We start from the raw sequence: 24150 nt of genomic DNA, 5'->3' as shown, positions 1-24150 counted from the left end.
TTTCTTCTAAATTGTGGACATAAAGTTGTTTGTATTACTTTGTTATTATCCTTTTTATATCTGTAGGGTCTTTAGTAATGTTCCCCATTTCATCTTCTCTTTTGTTGTCAGTCTGGCTACAAGTGTATTAATATTTTTATTTCAAAGAACTAGATTTTGTTTCATTGAGTTTTCTCTATTTTTGTGTATTCAGTTTTATTAATTTTTTGCTTTTATCTTTACTTACTTCTTGCTTTGGGGTTAAGTTGCACCTCTCTTCCCATTTCTTTTCCTGTTTTTTTCCAGTTCCTTATGGTTGGAGCTTGTTAGCTCATTAATATGACACCTTTTCTTATTTTATTTTATTGATTTATTTTTATCTTATTTTTTACTGAAGTATAGTTGACTTAACAATATTCTATTAGTTTCAGATGTATACATAGTAATACAATATTTTCATAGCATATACTCCATACAGAGTTATTTTAAGATATTGACTGTATTCCCTGTGCTGTACATTACATCTTTGTAACTTATTTTTTCCCAGTAGTTTGTAAGCATTAATATCATAGATTTGCTTCTCAGTCTTTCTTTAACTGCATCCTATGAATTTTGATATGTTATGTTTTTATTTTCCTTTAATTCAAAATATTTTCTAATTTCTCTTCTTCCTTTTTGATTGCTGAGTTATTTAGAAGTATGCTGTTTAATTTCCAAATATTTGAGGATTTTCCGGATAGCATTCTGTTATTGGTTTCTAGTTTAATTGTTTAATTGGCAGTGAATAAAGAGCAAATTTATTGAATTTTTTGATATTTGTTTCATGGGCTAGAATATGGTCTATCAAAAAGAATGTATGCTTGAAAATATGTGTATTCTGCCGTGGTTGGGTTAAGATGTCAATTAGGTCAAGCTAGATAATAGTCTTGCTTGATCTTCTGTAGTTTTACTAATTTTCTGTCTACTTGTTCTGTCAAATACTAAGTTTTGAGGAGTCTTGAAGCCTCCAACTATAATTATGGATTTGTCTGTTTCTCCTTTCAGTCCTATCAGTTTTTACTTTATGTATTTTGGAGATCTCTTCTTAGGTGTGTACATATTTAGGATTGTTATGTCTTCTTGGTGAATTTGGTTTTTTATTGTTTTAAAATTTTTCTCTTTATCTCTGTTCATATTCTCTGTTCTTTAGTTTGTCTGATACTGTTATAGTCACTCTACTTTCTTTCAGGTGGTATCACATGGTATATCTTTTAATGTATGTGATCTACTTTTGAGCCTGTTGAAGGCTTTTTTCTTTTTTAATTGGGGTATAATTGCTTTACAGTGTTGTGTTAGTTTCTGCTGTACAGCAAAGTGAATCAGCTATATGTATACATATATCCCCATTTTTGGATTTCCTTCCCATTTAGGTCACCACAGAACATTGAGTAGCGTTCCCTGTGCTATACAACAGGTTCTCATTCGTTATCTGTTTTATACATAGTAGTGTATATATGTCAATCCCAATCTCCCAATTCATCCCACCCCATTCCCCCCTTGGTGTCCATACGTTTGTTCTCAATGTCTGTGTCTCTATTTTTGCCTTGCAAACAGGTTCATTTGTACCATTTTTCTAGATTCCATATATGCGTTAATATACGATATTTGTTTTTCTCTTTCTGACTTCACTCTGTATGACAGTCTCTCGGTCCATCCTCATCTCTACAAATGACGCAATTTCATTCTTTTTTATGGCTGAGTAATATTCCATTTAATATATGTACTACATCTTCTTTATCCATTCATCTGGCGATGGACATTTATTTAGGTTGCTTCCATGACCTGGCTGTTGTAAATAGTGCTGCAGTGAACATTGGGGTGCATGTTTCTTTTTGAATTATGGTTTTCTCAGGGTATATGCCCAGTAGTGGGATTGCTGGATCATTGTTGAAGGCATTTTGCATCTCTGTTTTACCTTGATTTTTAAAGTTACTATTTCTAATACTTCATTTGACCTTTACAGTTTTCATTTCTCTGCTAAAATTCCTCGTTGTCTTCATGTATGTTTTCCACCTTATCCACTAGGTCTTTTACAATAGTAATTATAGTCATTTAAAATTCTTTGATTATTTCAACTTCATTAAGTCTGATTTGTCACTTGCTTTGTCTCTAGAAAGTGGATTAATTTTTCTTGCTTTCTTAAGTATTTAATAATTTTTTATTCAATGCAAAATATCATGTATGGATGAGACAGTAAAGACAGAGTTTAATAATATTTATGCCTGGAATAGCATGACTGTGCTATTAGTGTTAGGAGCTCAGTCAGTTTAGTCTGAGTTGAACCAGGTTTGGGTTTTTTATTGCTAAGGTTACCTACAAAGTACCACTAGCTTCAAATTCCTCTAACACTACCTTGTAATTAGAGTGGGCCTGTTTTGCAGGCAAGTGTTTCTTAATGCTCTTGCTCTACTGTCCACTTTAGGCATTCCCTGTATGCCTGTGCCTCAGAGAGGGTCTGCCTCTACACCCTGTTTCTCTCCCAGCCATGAACTCCTGTTACTTGCTACTCCATGCTTCCTAATATTTACCAGGTTAAACATTATATGATGTCTTTGAGATAGAGTATTTTTTTCTTACTTTCATGCCTGACTATGTAGAGGAAATACTAAATTGTTTGTGTATAGTTGACTAATTTGCGTACCAAAAAGCATATGATTCAAAATTACCTATGAACAGCTTATGAAAGAGAAGTGTCAGCCTCTGCCATTTCATTAGGCTCCTTATCTGAAGGTCGAAGCAAACTGTTGAAATTTTGGTTGCTGTTGTAATAGGAAAACACTAAAATGCTGAAAAAGTATACGTTAACCAGTATTTCCATTTTTGCAGTTTTAACTCCTCAGACTTCAGGGAGAAACATTGTGAAGTGGAGGGAAGCACAAGTACTTTGGAGCTAGAGGTTTGAGGCTCTGTTCTGCCTCTGCCTCCGTTTCATAAAAATATTTGTCAAGCTATTTACCTTCTGTAATTTAAGTTTCCTCATTTATAAAAGAACGAGAGAGTTCACCTGAGAGTTGTTGGGGGGATTAAATTATGTGAAGGTGCCTGACAATATCACCTGACTCAATAGATACTACTTTACTTTTCTTTCCTCTTCCTTTGACTTTTTTCCTGTGTGGTAAGTATACTGTTTCTAACAGCTGGGAAATCCTTCTACTTATTTAAAAATAGATAAGTTAATTTCTTAGGTTAGAGTCTACTAAAAGGTAGAGAGAACGTTTTACTTTTCTGACTTTCTCATACAATCAGATTTCACTGACCATTTTACTTTCATACTTGATCATTTTACATTGAAAGCTCTGATCCATATCTATTTCAGGAAACCAAAAATAAATCCCTGAAATCTGCTAAAAATAAATAAAACACTGACTATAAGATTATTCTAATACTGGATAGCCAATAAATTCCTATGTCTCACATAAGACAGAAAATTAACTATAATTTATAACATGGCAAACCACCTCTCTTATATTTAGATAGAGTGTAACTAGAATAAACATTTTATATGCATTCAGTGTTCTGGTGTGGGAACCAAATGAGGGTTATATGCCATCCTAACACAGTGTTCCTCTGTCCTGTGATTTATTAATATTATAAATGTGAATCTTTATAATATTTTCTCAGAACAAGGTTATTTATTTTAAATATTCACAAGTTTAAAAATATTGATGATTTATTATGTTTACTTGAGCCTCAGATATATGACATTTCTTTTACAGTATTTTCTCATTTTTTAACGGCTATCAAAGTGGCATCCCTTCCTGAGTAAGATAACAATGTAATTTATGTGGATAAATGCATCTGAAATCTGTCAGATAAAACAGAGAAATGGTTATGTAGAGTTTAATACGTTTCACAGAATATAAACACAAAATAAAAGAAACAACAACAGCAAACTTTTTCTTTACTAAAACACAATTGTGTACTTCATTGCCAGTAGGTAAGATCGTTTCTGAATAAGTTCAGGGATATTTTCTTTTTTACTTTTGGTTGCGTTGGGTCTTCGTTGCTCCGCATGGGCTTTTTCTAGTTGTGGCGAACAGGAGCTACTCTTTGTTGCGGTGCGCGGCCATCTCATTGCAGTGGCTTCTCTTGTTGCGGAGCACGGACTCTAGGCATGCGGGCTTCAGTAGTTGTGGCGTGTGGGCTCAGTAGTTGTGGTGCACGGGCTTAGTTGCTCCACGGCATGTGGGATCCTCCTGGACCAGGGATCGAACCCATGTCCCCTGCATTGGCAGGCAGATTCCTATCCAATGCGCCACCAGGCAAGTCCCAGGGGTATTTTCTAAGGCAAATAGAGTGTCCCTTTTTTGCCCTAAAGTTCTGAATAAAAAAAGAGAAATGTTACAGTGTTAATTTTTCCTGATTTAAATATTAGCCATTATTGTCCTTATTGAACTAATTTTCATTATATTTTTGCTTCAGAAGTTACTGCAATTTCCATTGACCTCTGCATTTTCTGTAGATGTGTTAGTAATTGGATAAAACATTCCACTAAGCTTTTCTGACCTAGATACCATTTTAAATGTACTCTCCAACATTTCATCTTAAATATGTGAGTTCATCTACATATTTGTATACATTCATACATGTTTAAAGTCACAGTACTAATACAAATTCACAGTTGATTATGATTATGATTACTAGTTTGATCAGAAGTTAGAGTTTACCACATGATCATCCCAGTAGATGCAGAAAAAGCATTTGATAAAATTCAACATCCATTCATGATAAAAACTCTCACCAAAATGAGTATAGAGGGAACATGTCTCAACATAATAAAAGCCATTTATGACAAAGCCACAGTCAACATAATTCTCAATGGCAAAAAGCTGAAAGCCTTCCTGCTAAATGCTGGAACAAGATAAGGATGCCCACTCTCACCACTTCTATTCAACATAGTATTGGAAGTCCTAGCCACAGCAGTCAGACAAGAAAAAGAAACAAAAGGTATCCAAATTGGAAGGAAAGAGGTAAAATTGTCATTATATGCAGGTGACATGATACTCTGTAGAGAACCCTAAAGTATCCACACAAAAACTATTATAACTAATAAATGAATTCAGCAAAGTAGCAGGATACAAGATTAATATACAGAAATCTGTTGCATTTCTTTACACTAACAGTGAAATATCAGAAAGAGAAGGTAAAAAAATCCTGTTTAAAATCATGTCAGAAGACAGTTTAGGGCTACCACAGATGCTAGAAATTTAGGGGTAAAATCCAGGACAGGAGAGAGCCACAGGAGAAGCCCCAGATTTGCATGCATGAAACTGTGTATTTAGACCACTTTGTTTTATTTCCCTGTTTATCAAGCTATACCATAATTTTCTGCCTGAAATAGACTCTCACCCTTCCACATTCTCTGCCTGGTAAAGAACTTAAAACTTCAAAGTTTGTTTATTTTAAGCAACGCTACTGAATGAAGTTAATTTATATACAATAAAATGTACCCACTTTAAATGTATAGTATCTAATTAAATACATTTAAATTTTAACAAATGTTTGATATGCTGTTGGAGAGAATACAAACAATACAAACTTTTTGGAAAATTATTTCGCTTGTGTCAAGTAAGCATTTAAAATTTAAAATTCTCGGACCCACTAACGCACTTCTAGGAATGTATTATCCAAAAGTAACAATGTGGATACATAAGGTATACTCAGAAGGATTTTTTTCATTGCATTAGTGTTTGTAGTATCCAGTGTTTGAAAACATGTAGTAGGCCAGTGTTTGCAAAGACCTGAATATTCATCTGGGGGCATGGTTAAATAAATTGATACATCTGCTACTATAGAATATTGTACAACTATGAACATAAGTTTGATATATTTCAACCAGTAAACATAGGCTTGATATATTTAGTGATGAAAGCAAGTTATAGACCAATAGCTTGTGTGTGTGTGTGTGTGTGTGTGTGTGTGTGTGTGTGTGTGTGTGTGTGTATGTTTCCATTCATCCAGTCAGTTAGCCATTGCAGTATTTGGGGCAAATAATAATAGCAGCTTGGACTAAGATGGGTTGTAGAGATCAGAGCGATAAATGATATCAAGGAAGATAAATTTAAAAGGATTGGGTGATATTTTGCAGGGGGAAATGAGGCAGAAGGAGGAGTTGGTCCCGCCTCCAGTTTTCTGGGTTTTGGTACTAGACCGATGGTGGGGCAGTTACTAGATATTGAAAACTAAGAATACTGGATTGGGAGGGGAAGGTCATCAGTTTGTTTCAGGTGTTTTGAATTTGAGGGGATTTTGCTATATTTAAGTAGAACTAAGTAGTAGACAGATGTAATGGATCTGGTACTCACTGGAGAGGTGTTGACTGGTGATATAAATTTGGGAGTCAGTTGCTTTGCTGATAATTGAAAACAGGCAACTTGCTCAGGGAGACAATTTAGAAAAGGAAGAGGAGACCTAGAACCAACCTTCAAGAAGCACCACATTAAAGGTCAAGTATGAGGAGGATGAGTCAATGAAGGAGGCAGGGAGATTGTAGTATTATTAAATACAAGGGAAGTATTTTAAGGAGGAACTGGTCAATAATGTCTGAAAATGCTCTTTGCTCAAATGTGTGGCTAATCCTTAGCAAGATCCCTTTAAGTAAAATGATGGGAGCAGAAACTAGGTTGAAATAGGTGGAGTAGTGAGTGGTAGGAGAGGAAACGGATACAGTAAATTAGGCAGTTTTGTAAAAATTGGAAAGGTACTTATGATACTATGTTAGTAGCAGGAAATGAAAAAAAAAGCACAGTATAAAATTTGTCTACATCTGTATCTGTATTTATATCTAATATAGTGAAATAGTAAAGCAAGTACATGAACTTGAGCTGCACTGCCTGGGTTTAAATTCAGACTTACCACTGTATGACCTTGGGCAAGTTAACTTCTCTGTTTTATACCTCAGTTTCAACCCTGTAAAATGGGAGTAACAATAATACTTACCTCATTGGGTTGTTGTGGGGATTAAATGGATTAATATATATGCTTGCCATTATCATCATCATCATCATCAACCCAACATTTTTGTAGAATATTGTAAAGAGGCCTTAAAACTTTTATATGTTAACATTGAATATCTCAGGGAGATGGGGTTGGTATGGAGGAGAGAGAAGATAATTTACTTGTTTACTTTAAATCTCTGTACACTTTGTTTTGCGGTACGCGGGCCTCTCACTGTCGTGGCCTCTCCCTTTGCGGAGCACAGGCTCCGGACGCGCAGGCCTAGCGGCCATGGCTCACGGGCCCAGCCGCTCTGCGGCATGTGGGATCTTCCCGGACCGGGGCACGAACCCGTGTTCCCTGCATCGGCAGGCGGACTCTCAACCACTGCGCCACCAGGGAAGCCCCACTTTGGCTTCTTAAATCAATTCATTCAACACTTGTTGAGCATGTTGAATACACTAGGCGCTCTTTTAGGTACTAAGAATACAACAGTGAATACAAGAAAAAAATTCCTGTTCAACCGTGGCTTACATTCTGCTGTGAGGGTAAAAGGCAATAAACAAAGTATATATGGGAGAGAGAGTGTGTGTATACACACACTTACATACACATATATACACTGTTAGTGATAAGTGCTCAGGAGAAAAATAAAGCATGGAAGGGGATAAGGGGTTTTTAATTTCAAATAGGATGATCAGGGAGTGCATGTGAAGATAACATTTGTGTAAAGAGCTGCAGGTGATACGAGAGAGCCTTGAGGATTTCGTTTATAAGAGCATTTAGTTGAAAGGAACAGCAAATGAAAGTTAAAGTTAGTGAAGAAAAAGCATAACTGGCATTCTCAGAGAATAATAAAAGAGGTTAGTGGGGCTGAAGAAGGTTACTGGAGCGGGGAGAAAGGGAGTGAGGCCACAGAAGTAATAGATTTATTTGGAAAAAACATATTCTATAGGCTTTTAAAGAGCTGTGGCTTTTACTCTGAATGAGGTGGGAAGTCATTTGAGTGTTACGAACTCTTGACTTCTATTTTACATTCTAACTCTACTAGGTTGAAAACAGATTATTACTTTAGTAAATACTCCAATTAGAAAAGAACAACTAAAAGTGTACATGGATTCTAATATCACTTCCCTCCCCAAGAATCTACAGTGCTTCTGTGTTATCTGTTGTGTTACCCTAAGTTTCATTGCTTATGTTTTAAAGCTCTTCATAGTCTTGCCACATTTTACCTGTTTAATCCCATTTCCTCCAATTCTTCCAGACCTAGGTAATTCTTCTAGTCCTAATTTTTCTAAACCTAGGACCAGTTTTAGCATAGTTCCGTTACTTAAAATTTGTTCTGGTAAAAATAACTGGGAGATTTTACAACATGGACAATGAATACAGAAAAGTTTTCTTTCTATAAATAAATGTCTTGGAAATCTTCATTTAAGTGTTGTTGAAGCTCTTAAACATGTAAATAATTGATTCACTTTCATCATCTCATTAGTCAAGAGTCCCAGTTGCAGAAAACAATCTGTTTTATCTAGTGATTTATTAGAAGGTACTGGCCAGCTAACAGAATCTTTGGGAGGGCCATGAAATCAGATATTTTTGTTATATAGCTTGGAAACATGCAGGCAGGAGAAATGCTCAAGCATACCATGTGGCTTTCATGGTATGATCCAGCTCCATTCCCTCTGTTGCCCACATGTTATCTTTGAAGCTAGGCACCAGTCACTGGAACTTCTGTCAGAGCTACCACAGAAGAATCAGACATTGTCACCACTGTGCTTGAAAGATCACTGCTTCAGATCATTTACTTCTTCCTTCCAAATATTGCATATTTATGTATACTCAGCAATGCCTAGGCCTTGTCTCGAGCTTTAGCTGGAGTGGAGTCTGGAAAATGTTATGTATGTTATCCATCCTCTGCAATGTATGAAGGTATGCTTGAAAGATTTGAGTGAGTGTTGAGTATCTACCACATTCATGATAAAAAAAAATGAAAATAAAAACGACAGTGGAGTATCCTTTTTCAATTATCAGATTAGCAGCCATCAAAAGTTTGACAACTTTTATGTTAACAAAAATACAGGGAAACAGCTGGTCATAAATTCTGGTAGAAATATAAATTTGTGAAATGTGTAGAGAACAAATTGGCATTAACTATTAAAATTACAAATAAATGTACCCATAGATTCAGTAATTCCACTCTTGGAATTTATCATACAGAGTCACATAGTTTGGAAACATACGTCTAGCAATAGGAGACTGACTAAATAAATTACAGTATGATCTATACAGGGGAAATTCTGCAGCCACTAAAGAGAAGGATGTGGAATGATTTGGAAAGATCTCCAAGGTACAATAAATGAAAGAAGCAAGTTGAGCCTAGAGTATATGATATTCTGTGTTTGAAAGACAAAGACAAAGACATGTGTGTATAAACTGTAATAGAATTTCTATTTCTGAGAAATGGAAAATGAGGATTTGATGTGACATGCTAGGAGCCATGTATACCATAGAACTGATTTAGCACAAAATATTTACTAGACATTTGAGAAATCGATAGCTATTTGCATTGTATCAATAGAGGGAACTGTGTGGTCAAGGAATAGGACTGGAAAAGGGACTTATGTTTTACTTTGATACTTTTTGGATTTTATATTATTTGCCTGCATTGCATACTAACTAATTTGTTTTAAATTAGCTACTGCTGTTGTCTGCCAAACTATGTTTCTGCAAATAAGGAGTGTAAGGCTGTGGTATATTTATCATTAAAGATTTTGTATATTCCTGAATAAATTAAGAATTCTATATAAGGAATTTTTTCTCAATGACATAAGGGTGGTGTATTTTGGCGTCGTGTTGTATAATTGGTTACTATATATGTTAACTGACATAAGAAGCTGAAAATTAGAAAATGTGTCACTAATTACTTCTGGAAGTGAAATGAGAATGCTTTCTATTTAGAAAAAGCTTATGTTTATAAGTTAATTTACTATTTTGAATATTAGTTTTATATGTAAAAGATGTGATAATATGTGATTAACAAATACATAGCATTAATATTAGTTCTTAGATAAGAACTTAGTCCCTTTGTCCTCATGGTAAAGCATGAGGTAAAGAAGCAATACTCTTTACTGTATAATGCAATTTCTCTTTACTAACATATAAATGTTAATACAGAGAGAACTGAGTTTTCCATTTGCTTTTCTGAGTTAATGGAATGAATATGAGAAAATTATTAAAACTTTTACATTTTTTTTACATTGTTACATTTTTCACTGGTATTTTTGTGTTAAAGTAAGTATTCAAGGAAATGGTAAATTGTAGATATATGAGAATATCTAATTAAAAGTTCTGCTGAGCTTTTCCTTATTTAAGGAACCTTGAAAAATATCTTAACATCATATTGCTTTTCTACTTGCACATACTCCTCTCTAATTTAGACCCCCAATAATGTTGGTATGCTTTGTTAATATAATGTCACCTTAGAACTTTGATCTAGTCCTGGCTTTCAACTACTTACTTATTTGAAAAATCTAATAATATTTTAACAAAAATACTTGACTGCAATGAAAAGATGGAACCTTAAATGTCCAATGAATTTGAAATTAATTTGAGAGAGGACAGATTTGGGGCATATAGAAGAACACGCCACTTTTCCTAGTAGGATATTATGACCTAATCTCAGTTTTGAGTCTCTATTAAGTCAGTAGTCTTCAAAATGAGGTACACAAATCTGTTGGTATATGCTAAGAATATTAGAAATCTTATTATATACGTCTTGGTAATAGTACATGGTTTTGAAAGTTTGAGAGCCATTGATATTTAGGCAATTTATTGTTTTTTTTGTTTGTTTGTTTGTTTGTTTTGCGGTACGTGGGCCTTTCACTGTTGTGACCTCTCCCGTTGCGGAGCACAGGCTCCGGACGCGCAGGCTCAGCGGCCATGGCTTACAGGCCCAGCCGCTCTGCGGCATGTGGGATCTTCCCGGACCGGGGCACGAACCCGTGTCCCCTGCATCGGCAGGCAGACTCTCAACCACTGCACCACCAGGGAAGCCCAATTTATTGTTTTTTGTACCAAAAAAAGCAGCAGCTGGGACCAAGGGGTGAAGCATTTATAACTCATAAAATAAACTTGGAATGTGAACATAAACATTTTCTTTTCTTTTAATAAATGTGGCTGAACCTTAATGGAGAATGTTGAGGTATTAACAAGCTTATGGTAATTCAAGGGCATTTATCCAAATTGGGTTGCATCTCTTTCTTTTGTTTTAATATTTGTACTAAGCTTGTATACCATGGATGAAGATTTCATAGCCTAGGGTTTTCTCTCAGATTTTTTTCCCAGTTGAAAATAAAGATAATATCAACACCAAAACCATGTCCTTCCCTTTCAATTAATTGCAGTTTCTGGCCATTTCACGTTGGGTAGCTTTTTCCTCAGTATCCATCCACTTTACAACCATTTTCTCTGATTGCTGTATGCTCTGTGGTACCAAAAGAGATGGCATTTTTTTCCCTCGTACTTTCATGTATCCAGTACATTGTGGTGTGCATCCTATAAGAGACCAGGAAATATTATTGACAACAGTAATTTCATAAGTTATGAATGTTCATGTTTTTATCTCAGATATTCAAGATTAAAGCAGTCCAATTGGCTGAGAAACTCCTTCCTGCCTTTAACACACCTACGGGGATTCCTTGGGCAATGGTGAATCTGAAAAGGTAAATTCTATTTTTATGTGGTTATTCCTGTTCTAAATAAATTAGATTAACTGATTTTTTGACCCTTTAAAAAGGTATTAGAAATTTCTAATGATCAGCCCCCACCATACTTTTTAAGACTTAAACTGTTTTTCTCTTCATATGTACAGAAGCATATTTCTTTAAAACATTGTCTGATTTTTAAAATATGTTCTTTACTTTGAAACAGTTCGCTTGCCGTAACCGTATTCCAGTTTCTACTGCTTGTTTCTCTAAGTCTAGATTTCTGTCTCTTACAAAATAGTTCGTTCTTTATGATTTGCTTATTCATTTCCATTTAGTGCTGTAATGGATTCAAAGTGCTTTCCCTCTTTTGTTTTATGTACACGGCATGTTGATCTTCTTCTAAGTCAAAATGGAACACAGTATACCTTAAAATCAGGACTTCCTATTGCTGAATGTCTTACTGATGATAAAGGAAGACATAATTCCTGACGTTGACTATAGGGTCCTTTTTATGGTATTTACACTGTTGAAGTTCAAAGTGAGGCATGATTCTGTGACAGCTTTATTTGGGAAAACTAATCTGTTTTAGTCATTTCTAATGGAGAACTTTATAAAGTTTTAATTTTCACTGAGAAATCAGTATTTAATACTGAACATGACATCTAGCTTTACTATTCTTTGATGTCATGCAATATATATAATGTAAACTCCCTGTTTGTGAGGAAAAAGCTAGCTAGAGTTCCAGACCAACCTCCACAAAAGGATGTGGTCACATACCTGTTCTCTGTCCTTAGTTTCACGATAGATTTTCTGATGTTTCCTTCAGTAGCATTGTCAGAGTCATATCATATAACTTTCTTAGATAATAAGAATTTTAACTTAATTAGCTTACAATTTAAGTTTGAGATGAAGAAAGACTGCAGGATGTTATTATTATTTGTCTATATAGAAAATAACCTAAAAATCCAGCATTGCGGAACTTCAAACTTAGATTGAGATGAAAATAGAAGGGTTTTCAAGGACCATGTCTTGAACATAAGTTTAATTTTCATGTTGTTTCTTTGTATATATTCATACACATACGTATTTTACTTGGGTTTACCGACCACAGATGTAATTATTTACCTATTTTTTAAAGGTTTTTGTTTTTGATTTAGTTCTACATGTGTCTCACAAACAGACTTTCTTCCAATTTTGCTGTCTGAAAGCCAACTCATGTTAATAATCTAACATTATTTATCTCCTACAATATGATATGCAGCATATAGAAGCACAAACATAGATACTGGTGGAGCTTTTAAAATTTTTTATGGTTTGTTTGGATACTTGCTTTTCTACTTCTTATTTTTCTCACTCAACAAAATCTCATGGAAATACTCTTCCAGGTCATGCCACAGAACTTTAAATCAATCTTTGTGATGACTACATAGTGGAATATAGGATGTATTATAACACATAGGTTATACCATAATTTGTTTAATCATTCCATATCAGTGATATTTGTTTATTTCCATTATTTTGCTACCGTAAACATTGTTACAATGGCATCCTGTTATATGTGTCCTTGTGTAGTGGGGAATTTTCTCTGAAAATGATTCTTAGGAATGTGATTGCTGTATCAAAGGGCATATGTCTCTTTTATCTTTGTGGGATAGATTCCCAAGTGTGGAATTGCTGGATCAAAGCATATATGTATTTTTAAATTTAGTAGTTACTCCCCAGATGTTTTCCAAAAGGCTGTAGGTCATCATATTTCCATCAACAGTGTGTGAGAGTACCAAAATGTCTACAAGTATATGTTCTGTTTCATTTTCAAGAGACTGATGGCTATAAAGTGTTACTATTGTTATTTTCATTTGTATTTTCTGCTTAGTGAATTTGAGCATCTTTTCATAAATTTGTTGGACATCTAGATTTGTTTTTTGTGAATTGTCTGTTCCTAGTGTTGATTGGATTGTTTGTCTTTTTCTAGTTAGTTTATAAAAGAGCCTTGTAGATTATAGAATTATTTCTTTTTTCCCTGTTCTACTACTTGTTTGTTATCTTTATTTATAATAATATTTCATTCCTAAGTTTTAGATGTTTATATATTCAAATATATCTTTTATAACTTTGGGGTTTTCAGTCTTGGTTAAAAAGATTGTCTTCACCTGTATTTTATAGTCTTCTGGATTTCCATAAAATGTTTTTATAATACTGCTTTTTTTAAAAAAATCATCAAATATGATGTTGGCTGTAGATTTTTTAATCAATTGCCTTTATCAGATTGAGGAAGTTTTTTTCTCTAGGTAAACTGTTAAAATAACTTAGAATAAAATTATTCAAAAACTCATTAGATACTATTCTTACTAGGCTCTTTGTGAGGTGTTTTCACAATCTTAAATGTCATTTAATTTCCTAACAACCATGTGAACTAGGTATCATGAATTCTCACATTATGGATAAGGAAACTGAGTCTCACAGAAAGCAAATATCTTTTTTTTTTATTGTGGTAAATGTCACATAATAAAAAACATAACTATTTTAACCATATTTAACTATATAGTTCAGTGGCACTAAGTACATTCATATTGTTGTGCAACTCTCTCTATCATCCATCTCCCGAATTTTTCACCTTCCTAAACTGAAACTCTGTCCCCCTTAAACACTAACTCCCCATTCCCCCTCCCCAATCCCCACTCCCCGCCCCTGACATCTACTTTCTGACTCTATGAATTTGACTATTCTAGGTACCTCATATAAGTGGAATCAAACAGTATTTGTCTGCACCTAATGTATATTGGAATGCATTTTTAAGGTTAATTTAATATATGTCCTGCAAACATGGTACCTTCTTTTTTATTCTTCCCCTGTGCTATACAGTAGGTACTCACCAGCCATCTACTTCATACATAGTAGTGTACATACGTCGGTCCCAATCTCCCAGTCCATCCCACCCTCCCCCACTTGGTGTCCATACATCTGTGTCTCTGTTTCTGCTTTGCAAATAGGTTCATTTTTCTCAATTACACATATGTGCGTTAATATATGATACTTGTTTTTCTCTTTCTGACTTACTTCACTCTGTATGACAGTCTCTAGGTCTATCCATGTCTCTGCCAATGGCACAATTTTGTTCCTTTTTAAGGCTGAGTAATATTCCATTGTATATGTGCCACATCTTCTTTATCCATTCCTCTGTTGATGGACATTTAGGTTACTCCCATGTCCTGGCTGTTGTAAATAGTGCTGCAGTGAACACTGGGGTGCATGTATCTTTTGGAATTACGGTTTTCTCTAGGTATATGCCCAGGAGTGGGACTCCTGGGTCAGAGAAGGCAAATATCTTGCTCAAGGTCCTACAGTTAATTAATGGCAGGACTAGGAGCCTATGTGCTACATCAGTAGTTAAGATTATTATTCTTATCTTCTACATCTATTTCAGCTCCTCTACCAAATCATGTATTACTCTATTCTGCTTACACTTTAATGGTAACTATAAGATATGGTTCTTGTGTCTAAAAAAGCTCATAATTATTCCATACTTGTCATTTGACTTACCTAATTTAATATTCATCTAGGTGATACAGAGTTTAAAAAGTCAGCTAGTGCTAAAAGAACTAAAACCAATAACATCAATCCTTCTATGAGAGAAAGATTTATATTTTTTACTTCCTCCTAAAAGTAGAAAAGACCTTAGAGAATGGTTTAGAGTTCTAGTAGGAATAACCTGTGAACTCTGCTACTTGAATAATTAATCTAGACTTCCAGTTCCAGCCATGGAATAGCTTATATCAGGTTAACTCTCCCACTGAAAACAATCATAAAAGGTCAGCAAGATGGTTTGAAGGGATTAGAGAGCAATTAATTAAGGGGGAACCCAAGGGGCTGTGATCCTAAGAGAAGGTCATCTCTGTAGAAACACTGGCTTTACCCCTGAGGGCATATTCTAAATTACGGTGCATGGCAATTGAAGCCAAGCCTAACATAGCAGTCATTTAGGGCAAAGAAGACTGTGGTCAGGTCTTGGAGCTGCCAGAATGGCTGAGATATGAGGGACAAGTGTCTCAAGACAGGAAGGAATTGCAGAGGAAAAGCCCCAAAATTTATGTACAAATTTTCCTGAAATTGTTGGCTGATTCTATACCTGCCCATGCAGGGGGACTCAAAAGAACTAGATAACAGCATTTGGAAGCTTATTTATCAGCTACATGGTACTGGCGAGACAGAGGTTAGTGTTTGAGCCTGCCAAGGTGGAGGGCCCTGTGAGGCTGTCTGTAAAATAAAAAGTGAAAAATCTTGTTTAGAATTTAGTATTTTGAGATGTTTAAATGCACTATGAATGAAACTTTCATTTGGGACTTTGGGACAGAAGTTTTTACATGGAAATGGGATTTTGTGTTTATACTTGACTTTGCTATAATCCATTCGCCATGCTGACGCCTAGGTAATCTTTCTAAATGGTATGCTTTATTCTTTAAATATTATGTTACATTCCTTAAAATTCTCCATGATGTTCCATCATACTTAAAATTAAAAAAAACTTTATATTTCACCATAGCATACAGAATTTCTGCACAGTTTGGATTTTACCTAGCTTTCTAACCTCATTCTGTATCATTCACTTCCCCTTCCTGAGCTCCAGCCACACTAGACAACTTTTTCCTCAGGGCCATTGCATTTGCTATTTCCTCTGCTGGGAATTCTCTTCTTCGTATCTGTTCATCGCTAGCTCCTTCTCGTCATTCAGGTCTCAGTTTAAAGTGTGTCATTTTAGAAACTCTTTGAACATTATACATAAAGTCTTCGAACTCATTTTCCATCACTAGTACTCAGTATTCTATCACTGTATTTAATTTTCTTTGTAACAATTATCACTATTAAAATGGTCTTACTTATTATGGAAACAGGAATGTTATATGTCAGGTTCACTACTATATGTCCCAGATAATAGTAGGCACTTAATATTTGTGAAATGAATGACTGTCCTACATAGTTATTGTATCCATATTTCTTCCTTGATTCTCATGTCTGGCTTCAAAAAAATACATTACTGGCATTTGCCTGTCATAATTTCAAAAACAATATAAAAATAGCACCAAAAAATTAACGAACTTTCAGCAAGGTAGTGATATACCCTGATATCTATTTTAATGTTTTCTCAACACATAAATAGAACATATCAAATTGAATTGTCAGTATACAAGTAGATATAAAGGGGAAAGTTTAACAAGTACATGGTACTGGGAAGACAGAGGTTAGTGTTTAAAGCTGCCAAGGTGAAGGGCCCTTGATAAACACCCCAGGCTTTCAGCTGAGATCCCAGAGGGCCACTTCCTAGAGGGAGAGGTAAAACTGAAATAGACTACCCTTAACAAAGCCTAAAACCAAGGTAATCAGCCTATACTCAACCTATGTTTGAGAGGAAGCTCAACTTTCTGAGAAAGAAGATAACATCCAAAAAGTCTACAATTTTTCATTTATATAGTTTGACTTCCAAAAAAATTTATAAGGCAGGCTAAAAAAAAAAGAAAAAAAAGTAAGAAGATGTCCTAGACATATATCTGCACAAATGAGATGTACACAAGATTATTCACTATAAAAGTTTTCATAATAGCAAAATATTAGAAATTTGCCAAAGGACCACTATAGAGGATTGATTAAATAAGTTATGTCTATTTATATAACATAGTAGTTTTCATACAGGCACTATGAGCATTTGAGGCAGGACAGTTCTTTATCAGGATACTGTCATGTTACATCTTTGGCCCCAGCACAATAACTGTAAGTTGCACCTTCAACTCAGAATGCTCTCACACATTTTCATATGCCTCTGGGGTGAGACATTTCAATTGAAAATCATTAATGTCATGGAATTCTGTGCATCTATTAAAAAAATAAAATGAGAAAGTTGTTTATGAACTGATACGGAATGCCTACTGAGGTACATCTTAATAGCAAAATCCGACATACAGAGCAGTAAGTGTACTTTGCTATGTTTTGTTTAAGAAAGGAGGAAAATAAGAATATATATTTGGATTGCTTATATATGCATAGAAATTTCTGTACTTATACATAAGCTAATGAATGATTATATTTGGAGCCTGTAAGGGGAAGAGAGATGAGAATGGGGTGAAATATATTTAATGTATACTTTTCTACATTGTTTCGATTTTTAGAACATGTGGATATTCTATTAATGATAATTTAAAAATAATAAAATTTTAGATATAAGTAATCTATTGTTTGAGATAATTTCTAAGAGATATGTTTAAAATTTATGTATTCATTAAAAAAATGTTTCATTTTTTTCTCAATCCTGTCTCCTTTTACCTTTTCTTTCATTCAGTGGAGTAGGGCGAAACTGGGGCTGGGCATCTGCAGGTAGCAGCATTCTTGCTGAATTTGGTACACTGCATATGGAGTTTGTCCACCTCAGCTACTTGACAGGAAACCCGATTTACTACAAAAAGGTTAGTTTCCTTGCCTTCTTTTCTTTGTTATAAAAGAATCCTTTAGGATTCTACCCCAAAGATTTGATTAAAGCTTAGGAAATGTTTGCCTTTTTAAAAATTATATAAAGAAATGTCCCTTCTATTTAGAACATATTTAAAATATTTACTGTTATTTGAGAAGATATAACCACTAGTAAGTTTTTTTAAAATTCCATTACTATCTCTATTTAGCATTGTGCTGAAGTTCCTAGTCAGCATGGCAAGATGAGACAAACAAAATGAACAAAAAGGTAAAGAATTGAAAAGGAAGAAAGAAAACAGTAACTTTTCACAGATTAGATGATTACCTAAAATATTAAGAATCTACATATAAATTATTAGAAATAAGAGCTTAATTTATATTTTGAATAAAAGGTCAATATAAATATTAAAAATCAGTAGAATTTCTCTGTACCAGGTACAGCAGACAAGAAAGTATCATTGATAAAAACATATCTTATGTGGTAGGATAAAAGTATAAGTTTCCCACAAATAAATCTAACAAAAGACAAACAAAGTTCAAAACTATTAAGTGACATTAAAGATGACCTAAATAAATCGAGAGATCTATTACGTTCATGTATAGGAAAATAACACCATAAAAATTTCAGTCATCTCCAGATTGATCTATAGTATCAATTCAATGCCAATCAATTCCCCAATACCTTTTTTTTTTTAATGGAACTTGACTATACACTTCTAGCATTTAAATAGAAGAGAAAACATTCAAAATATTCCTGAAGAAAAACATGTTGGGTGGGTTTATATTACCCAGTTATCAACACTAACAGTATAGTGTTGGTGCATAGAGACAAGTAAGACTGATGAACAGAATAAATAGCCCTTAAACAGACACACATATTTGTGGAAATGTTGTAACAACGATAGCATTGTAGATTATAACAATTCTAGGAGCATTAAAGGTTTAAATTTAAAAGACAAAATCTAATAAAGTTGAAAATACATATACTCTGTAACCCAGCAATTCCACTCTTTGGTAGGTACATTTATATCATATACATAAAAACATTGGTTATATTAGCAATTTATATGATAAGATTTAATACAGCAGTGAAAATAAATTATGGTCACATTCATCAATCAAAAGAGTATAATACAACTTTCATAAAGTTTAAGGAAGCAGAGCTGAACAAAATATCGTTTAGGGATTCAAAAGTGATTTTAATAGAATCAGGATGATGATGAACATAAAATTCAGAGCTGTGATGATATCTAGGACAAGGGCAGTGGTATGTGAATGGGTAGCAGTAAACAGAACAGCAAAGGTTATGTAGTGTTGTATTTCTTAAATTGAGATGTGAGTAGAATCTATATATATTCCTTTCTGTGTATGAAATATTTCATCAATTGAGAAGAATTTTCAGCTAAGATAGCAAAATGGAGCCAGATCACAGAATTTTCCATTTCCTGATTAAATTTAACAATAACAGTGAAAATAATAAAGACCAGCAAAAATTCATCAATTACAATGTAAGAAGGAAAGGCTGTAGCCTCATGTCATGGCAAAAAAAAAAAAAAAAAAGCAAAAGATTTCTGCTATGATACTTAAGTCTGTTTCCCACCCTATCTTGAATCCTTACTGGGCAGAGAAAGAAAGTCAGCAAATTCCTGGTATTCCCTATTAATCTTACAGGGGAGACCAGTGTGTAGGGTGTACAGTATATAATTCCCACAGCACGAGAGGGGTTCTCACCTTCCATCCTTCATGAGCACAGAGGCTTCAGGAAATGAGCTAGTACACTAGTACTCCAAATCTCAAAGTGTATCCAGAAGGGGAGAATATCCCCGCACACACACAGTAGGAAGGGATTTGAGGACAATTCAGCTATACTCTATCAAACCAAAGTTCAGGTCAGAGCTGACTCAGTTAAATGTGAGCAAGATGAAAAAGAAAGCATGGCAATTATACAGACATACTGCAGGAAGCAAAATCAGGGCAGTAAATAGCATGTAAAAGACTGATAAAGAACCCAGTTTGAAATTTTAAAGGTCTCTGTGAGCAATTCATACTATAATAGAGATTGAATTCAGTAAAATTAGAACTGAAAACCAAAATAAAACAGTAAAATACAAGAAAATTGTAGAGCTAAAGAAACAAATTGAGACCTTACATAATATATTTCTGTAAAATAAATAAATGAAAAATAACAAGTAACTTGTACATAGTTGAAAACTGAATTACTGACATGGAATAAAAGCAAGAGATAATCATAGTGAAAAATAGGGAAAAACATAAAGAGATTAAAAAGATGATAAATTTGTAAAACAGATAATCTAACCTATAGTATTTCTTTTTTTTTTTTTTTAATTTTTGGCTGCGTTGGGTCTTCGTTGCTGTGTGTGGGCTTTCTCTAGTTGTGGCGAGCAGGGGCTACTCTTCGTTGCGGTGCATGGGCTTCTCATTGTGGTGGCATCCCTTGTTGTGGATCATGGGCTCTAGGTGCATGGGCTTCAGTAGTTGTGGTGCGTGGGCTCAGTAGTTGTAGCACACCGGCTCTAGAGTGCTCTAGTAGTTGTGGTGCATGGGCTTAGTTGCTCTGTGGCATGTGGGATCTTCCTGGGCCAGGGCTCGAACCCATGTCCCCTGCATTGGCAGGCGGATTCTTAACCACTGCACCACCAGGGAAGTCCTATATGGTATTTCTTAAGTGGAGGACCTAACCCATAGAACTCACCTAAGAGCAACAAAAAGGAGAGACAGAACTAAGAACTCCATTTTTAACAAAATTAGGAGATACTTGATACTGCATGTAACAAGATAGGAAGAAAGGTTGGCATAAGCAATCAAGGTCACAGAGAGGTTTGGGTAACTGAGGAGAGGATATTGATGGCTACAGATTTCAAAAATGAAAAGCTAATAGAGGGGCTTCCCTGGTGGCGCAGTGGTTGAGAGTCCGCCTGCCGATGCAGGGAACACGGGTTCGTGCCCCAGTCCTGGAAGATCCCACATGCCACGGAGCGGCTGGGCCCGTGAGCCATGGCCGCTGAGCCTGCGTGTCCGGAGCCTGTGCTCCGCAACGGGAGAGGCCACAACAGTGAGAGGCCTGCATACCGCAAAAAAAAAAAAAAAAAGCTAATAGAGCAGTTCTCTAGATTAAGTGGTACATCTTGAGGTACAAAACCAAATCCTCATTAGCAGCAATGAGAACAGGATCACAGACAGATGGTGGATGCTTCTTTGGACCCCACTAAATATGATGTGTTGAGAAGCTAGAAAAACAGAATTCAGTTAGGAATCTCACTGACAAGTTGTATTTGTGCCCATACACTTCGGTGAGGGAAGAGAACGAATGACAGATTCTCTATTATGCGTAGTGCTGCATTGCTAGTTTCAGTTGCCTGAGGAGAAGCAAAGGCTTAAAAAAGCACATTCACATTTGGACTCTACTTATCCTTTTATGTCAAAACTCATGTGAATTGCTGGTTCAGGAAAAATAGTAATGAGTAAGTCATCAAAAAAGAACATGTATAGAATTTATACAAAAATATTACCAGAAAAAAAAAGAAGGAAAAAATGTGAAAAATAAATGATGGCCAAAAAATGCTTATCAGAAAATAGCAATTGAAGACCTGGACCAAACATCACCATGAGAGAGAAGATAATGAAGCACTCATCTCTGTGAAACAAGAATATAAGATGTGATATCATTAATAAAGTGTAAGAAAAAATTAAGTTATCGTCAAAATGAAGGGCAAAATGGAAGCAATACAAAGAAAGCATTCAAAATACAGTAAGAGACTTAGAAGACAAAATTGAGACAGGCTAGTAAAAGTATGGAAATGAAAAGATAGATAAAAGGATTTAGAAAGGAAATAATAGATGTAGAAGAGAAGCAGAGAGGATTCAATGTATGCATTATTTTCAGGAGACAAAAGAACGCTAATTTTTTCGTCTTTCATAACAACATCATCCTGAACTGACTAAACCTGGTTCATGGAATTATTCAGATTGAGATTGTTGTACATAGAGTTGGTCTCAAACATGAAAGAACACAGGTAATAAACATCCCTGAGCCCATTCCTAAAACTGCATGATGACAGATTCCAGCTGAGTGAAAGATGATTGGGAACTTTGTGTTAAAAGGATTAATGTTATAATGCTCAAGTCCAAAAAATAGTGAAGTACATATAAGGTCCTGTGAAAAAGAAAATGTTTCCCCAAGTCATTTATGCCAATTAAGTTATCCTTCAGATGAGAAGATAACATTCTCAAATAAGAATATAAGAAATGGTATACCTTCGTGCTTTTTTTTTTTTTTTTAAGCACTTAAAAAATCCATCATCCAATCTAGAGATGAATCAAAACAAAGTCCCTGGGGAAGTCTCTAGCGTCTTAATATGTTTCATGATTTTTCCCCCCTTAACTTCAGGATGTCTTTTAGGAATTGGAAGTTTAGGAATTTTAGAAATATAGGGATATCTATTATGGGATCAATATTTAAAGTTCAGCAATTTAGTTTTACTTTATTTACTTTTTCATCTATTAACTTCAGAGTGGTTTCATACTTTTTTATTACAAATGTCCTATTATGATTATATTTCTATGAAATTATTTCTGATTTTATGTTTAGTTATGCATACATTGAATATGTCTGGAATGATGTTTATCACCGATGTTTCTGATGGCTATTTCTGGATAGTACAGTGTTGGAATTTAAATTGGTTTCCGTCTGTGCTCTTTTCTTTGTATTTTTATTTCTTGACTTTTAAATAATGCTCATATTTCATCGTATAAAAATAATGAGTCATTAGAAGCCTTTCCTTACCGTCTCTCTCTCTCTCTCTCTCTTTCTCTTTCTCTCTCTCTCTCACACACACACACACACACACACACACACACACACACAAGATTGGGGGTGGGATGAGAGTGTAGGCTCTGAGTGAGGAGAAAAACAAAGCCCAGATTAATATAAAACCTTAATGATTTTATTTTCATTAATTGCATTCTTAATTTTATTTTGCTTATTAGGTCATGCACATTCGGAAACTACTTCAGAAAATGGATCGTCCAAATGGTCTTTATCCAAATTATTTGAATCCACGAACAGGTCGCTGGGGTCAGTGTAAGTATTTCTATTACAACTGATGCTTTGTTGAAAGATTGAAACTTGTGCTTGATGTATTGATAAATATACTACATGTAGTGTTAGAAACCTCAGTTAGTATATAACCCTGTGATCTGCTAGTGCTGTTACCTTTGGCAAGTTTCTAATCTCTCGTAGCTTCAGGTTTTCTACTTGTAAAATGGAAACATGAATTTCCCCTCTCACAGGAGTATTTTATTTCGTGTATGTGTAAGTACTTTGCTAAAATATAGTGTGGCATTTGCGCAGGGTTGTACTTTTAAGCCCTTATTTGTAAACTATATCTTCATGTAAGTAAGAGCATTGCTTGATATAAGTATGTAGTAGCGGAATATGAAGAACAGTTGAGCATGTCAAATGACTAGAAAATGGGGTGATTGCTCTTAGACAGGCCATGTCTGGTCATTCATTTTAAAAGAAGGTATCAGTGTCTGTTATTCACCAGGCTCTTGAATGAGACTGGAGATAGGGAAAGAATATATAGGACTTGGTCTGAATTCAGGCAGCTCTCTGGCTAGCAGGCAGGGTAGGCAGACACACTTAGAAGTAGTTGAAATATAATGTGATAGATGTATTGATAGTAGAGGAATGTACCAATTATTAGGTGAGACTGGTAGAAGTGATTTCCTGTCTCAGGAGACAGTGTTTTGTTTGGGGAGGGGGTGATTTTCTTATTAGAGTTTTAGAATTGATCTTTGAAGGAATTGATTTTTTAAAAACAATAAATAATAAATGTTTTCTGTTAGTTCATGAAAAAAACAAGACACAAATGGACAATATACAGATGTTCATATTTAATCCTAAAAGTGGTGCTAATGAGGATGATACGTGGAGACAACGTAGTGTAACAGTACACTCTTTCTGTACAGACTGGTGCCACTTTACTAGAATGTACAAAAGACTGCCATCTGT

At 34.8% G+C, this 24150-nt stretch overlaps 1 protein-coding gene across 2 annotated transcripts in view; it reads left to right on the top strand.

Moving 5' to 3' along the window:
* MAN1A2 (mannosidase alpha class 1A member 2) overlaps positions 1-24150 on the top strand; it is a 162477-nt gene that overhangs the window by 86771 nt on the left and 51556 nt on the right. For both annotated transcript variants that reach the window (XM_082663946.1, XM_082663947.1), the window contains exons 6-8: positions 11581-11675; positions 17989-18112; positions 23124-23217. In XM_082663946.1, coding sequence (XP_082520072.1) covers positions 11581-11675; positions 17989-18112; positions 23124-23217 — 313 coding nt within the window. The remainder of the gene's footprint in view (positions 1-11580; positions 11676-17988; positions 18113-23123; positions 23218-24150) is intronic.

Source organism: Grampus griseus (genome assembly GCF_964374135.1).
Source record: "Grampus griseus genome assembly, chromosome: 1".
Classification (NCBI taxonomy): domain Eukaryota; kingdom Metazoa; phylum Chordata; class Mammalia; order Artiodactyla; family Delphinidae; genus Grampus; species Grampus griseus.
Note: the sequence above shows the minus strand (reverse complement) of the source record. Positions and strands in the feature narration are given on the sequence as shown.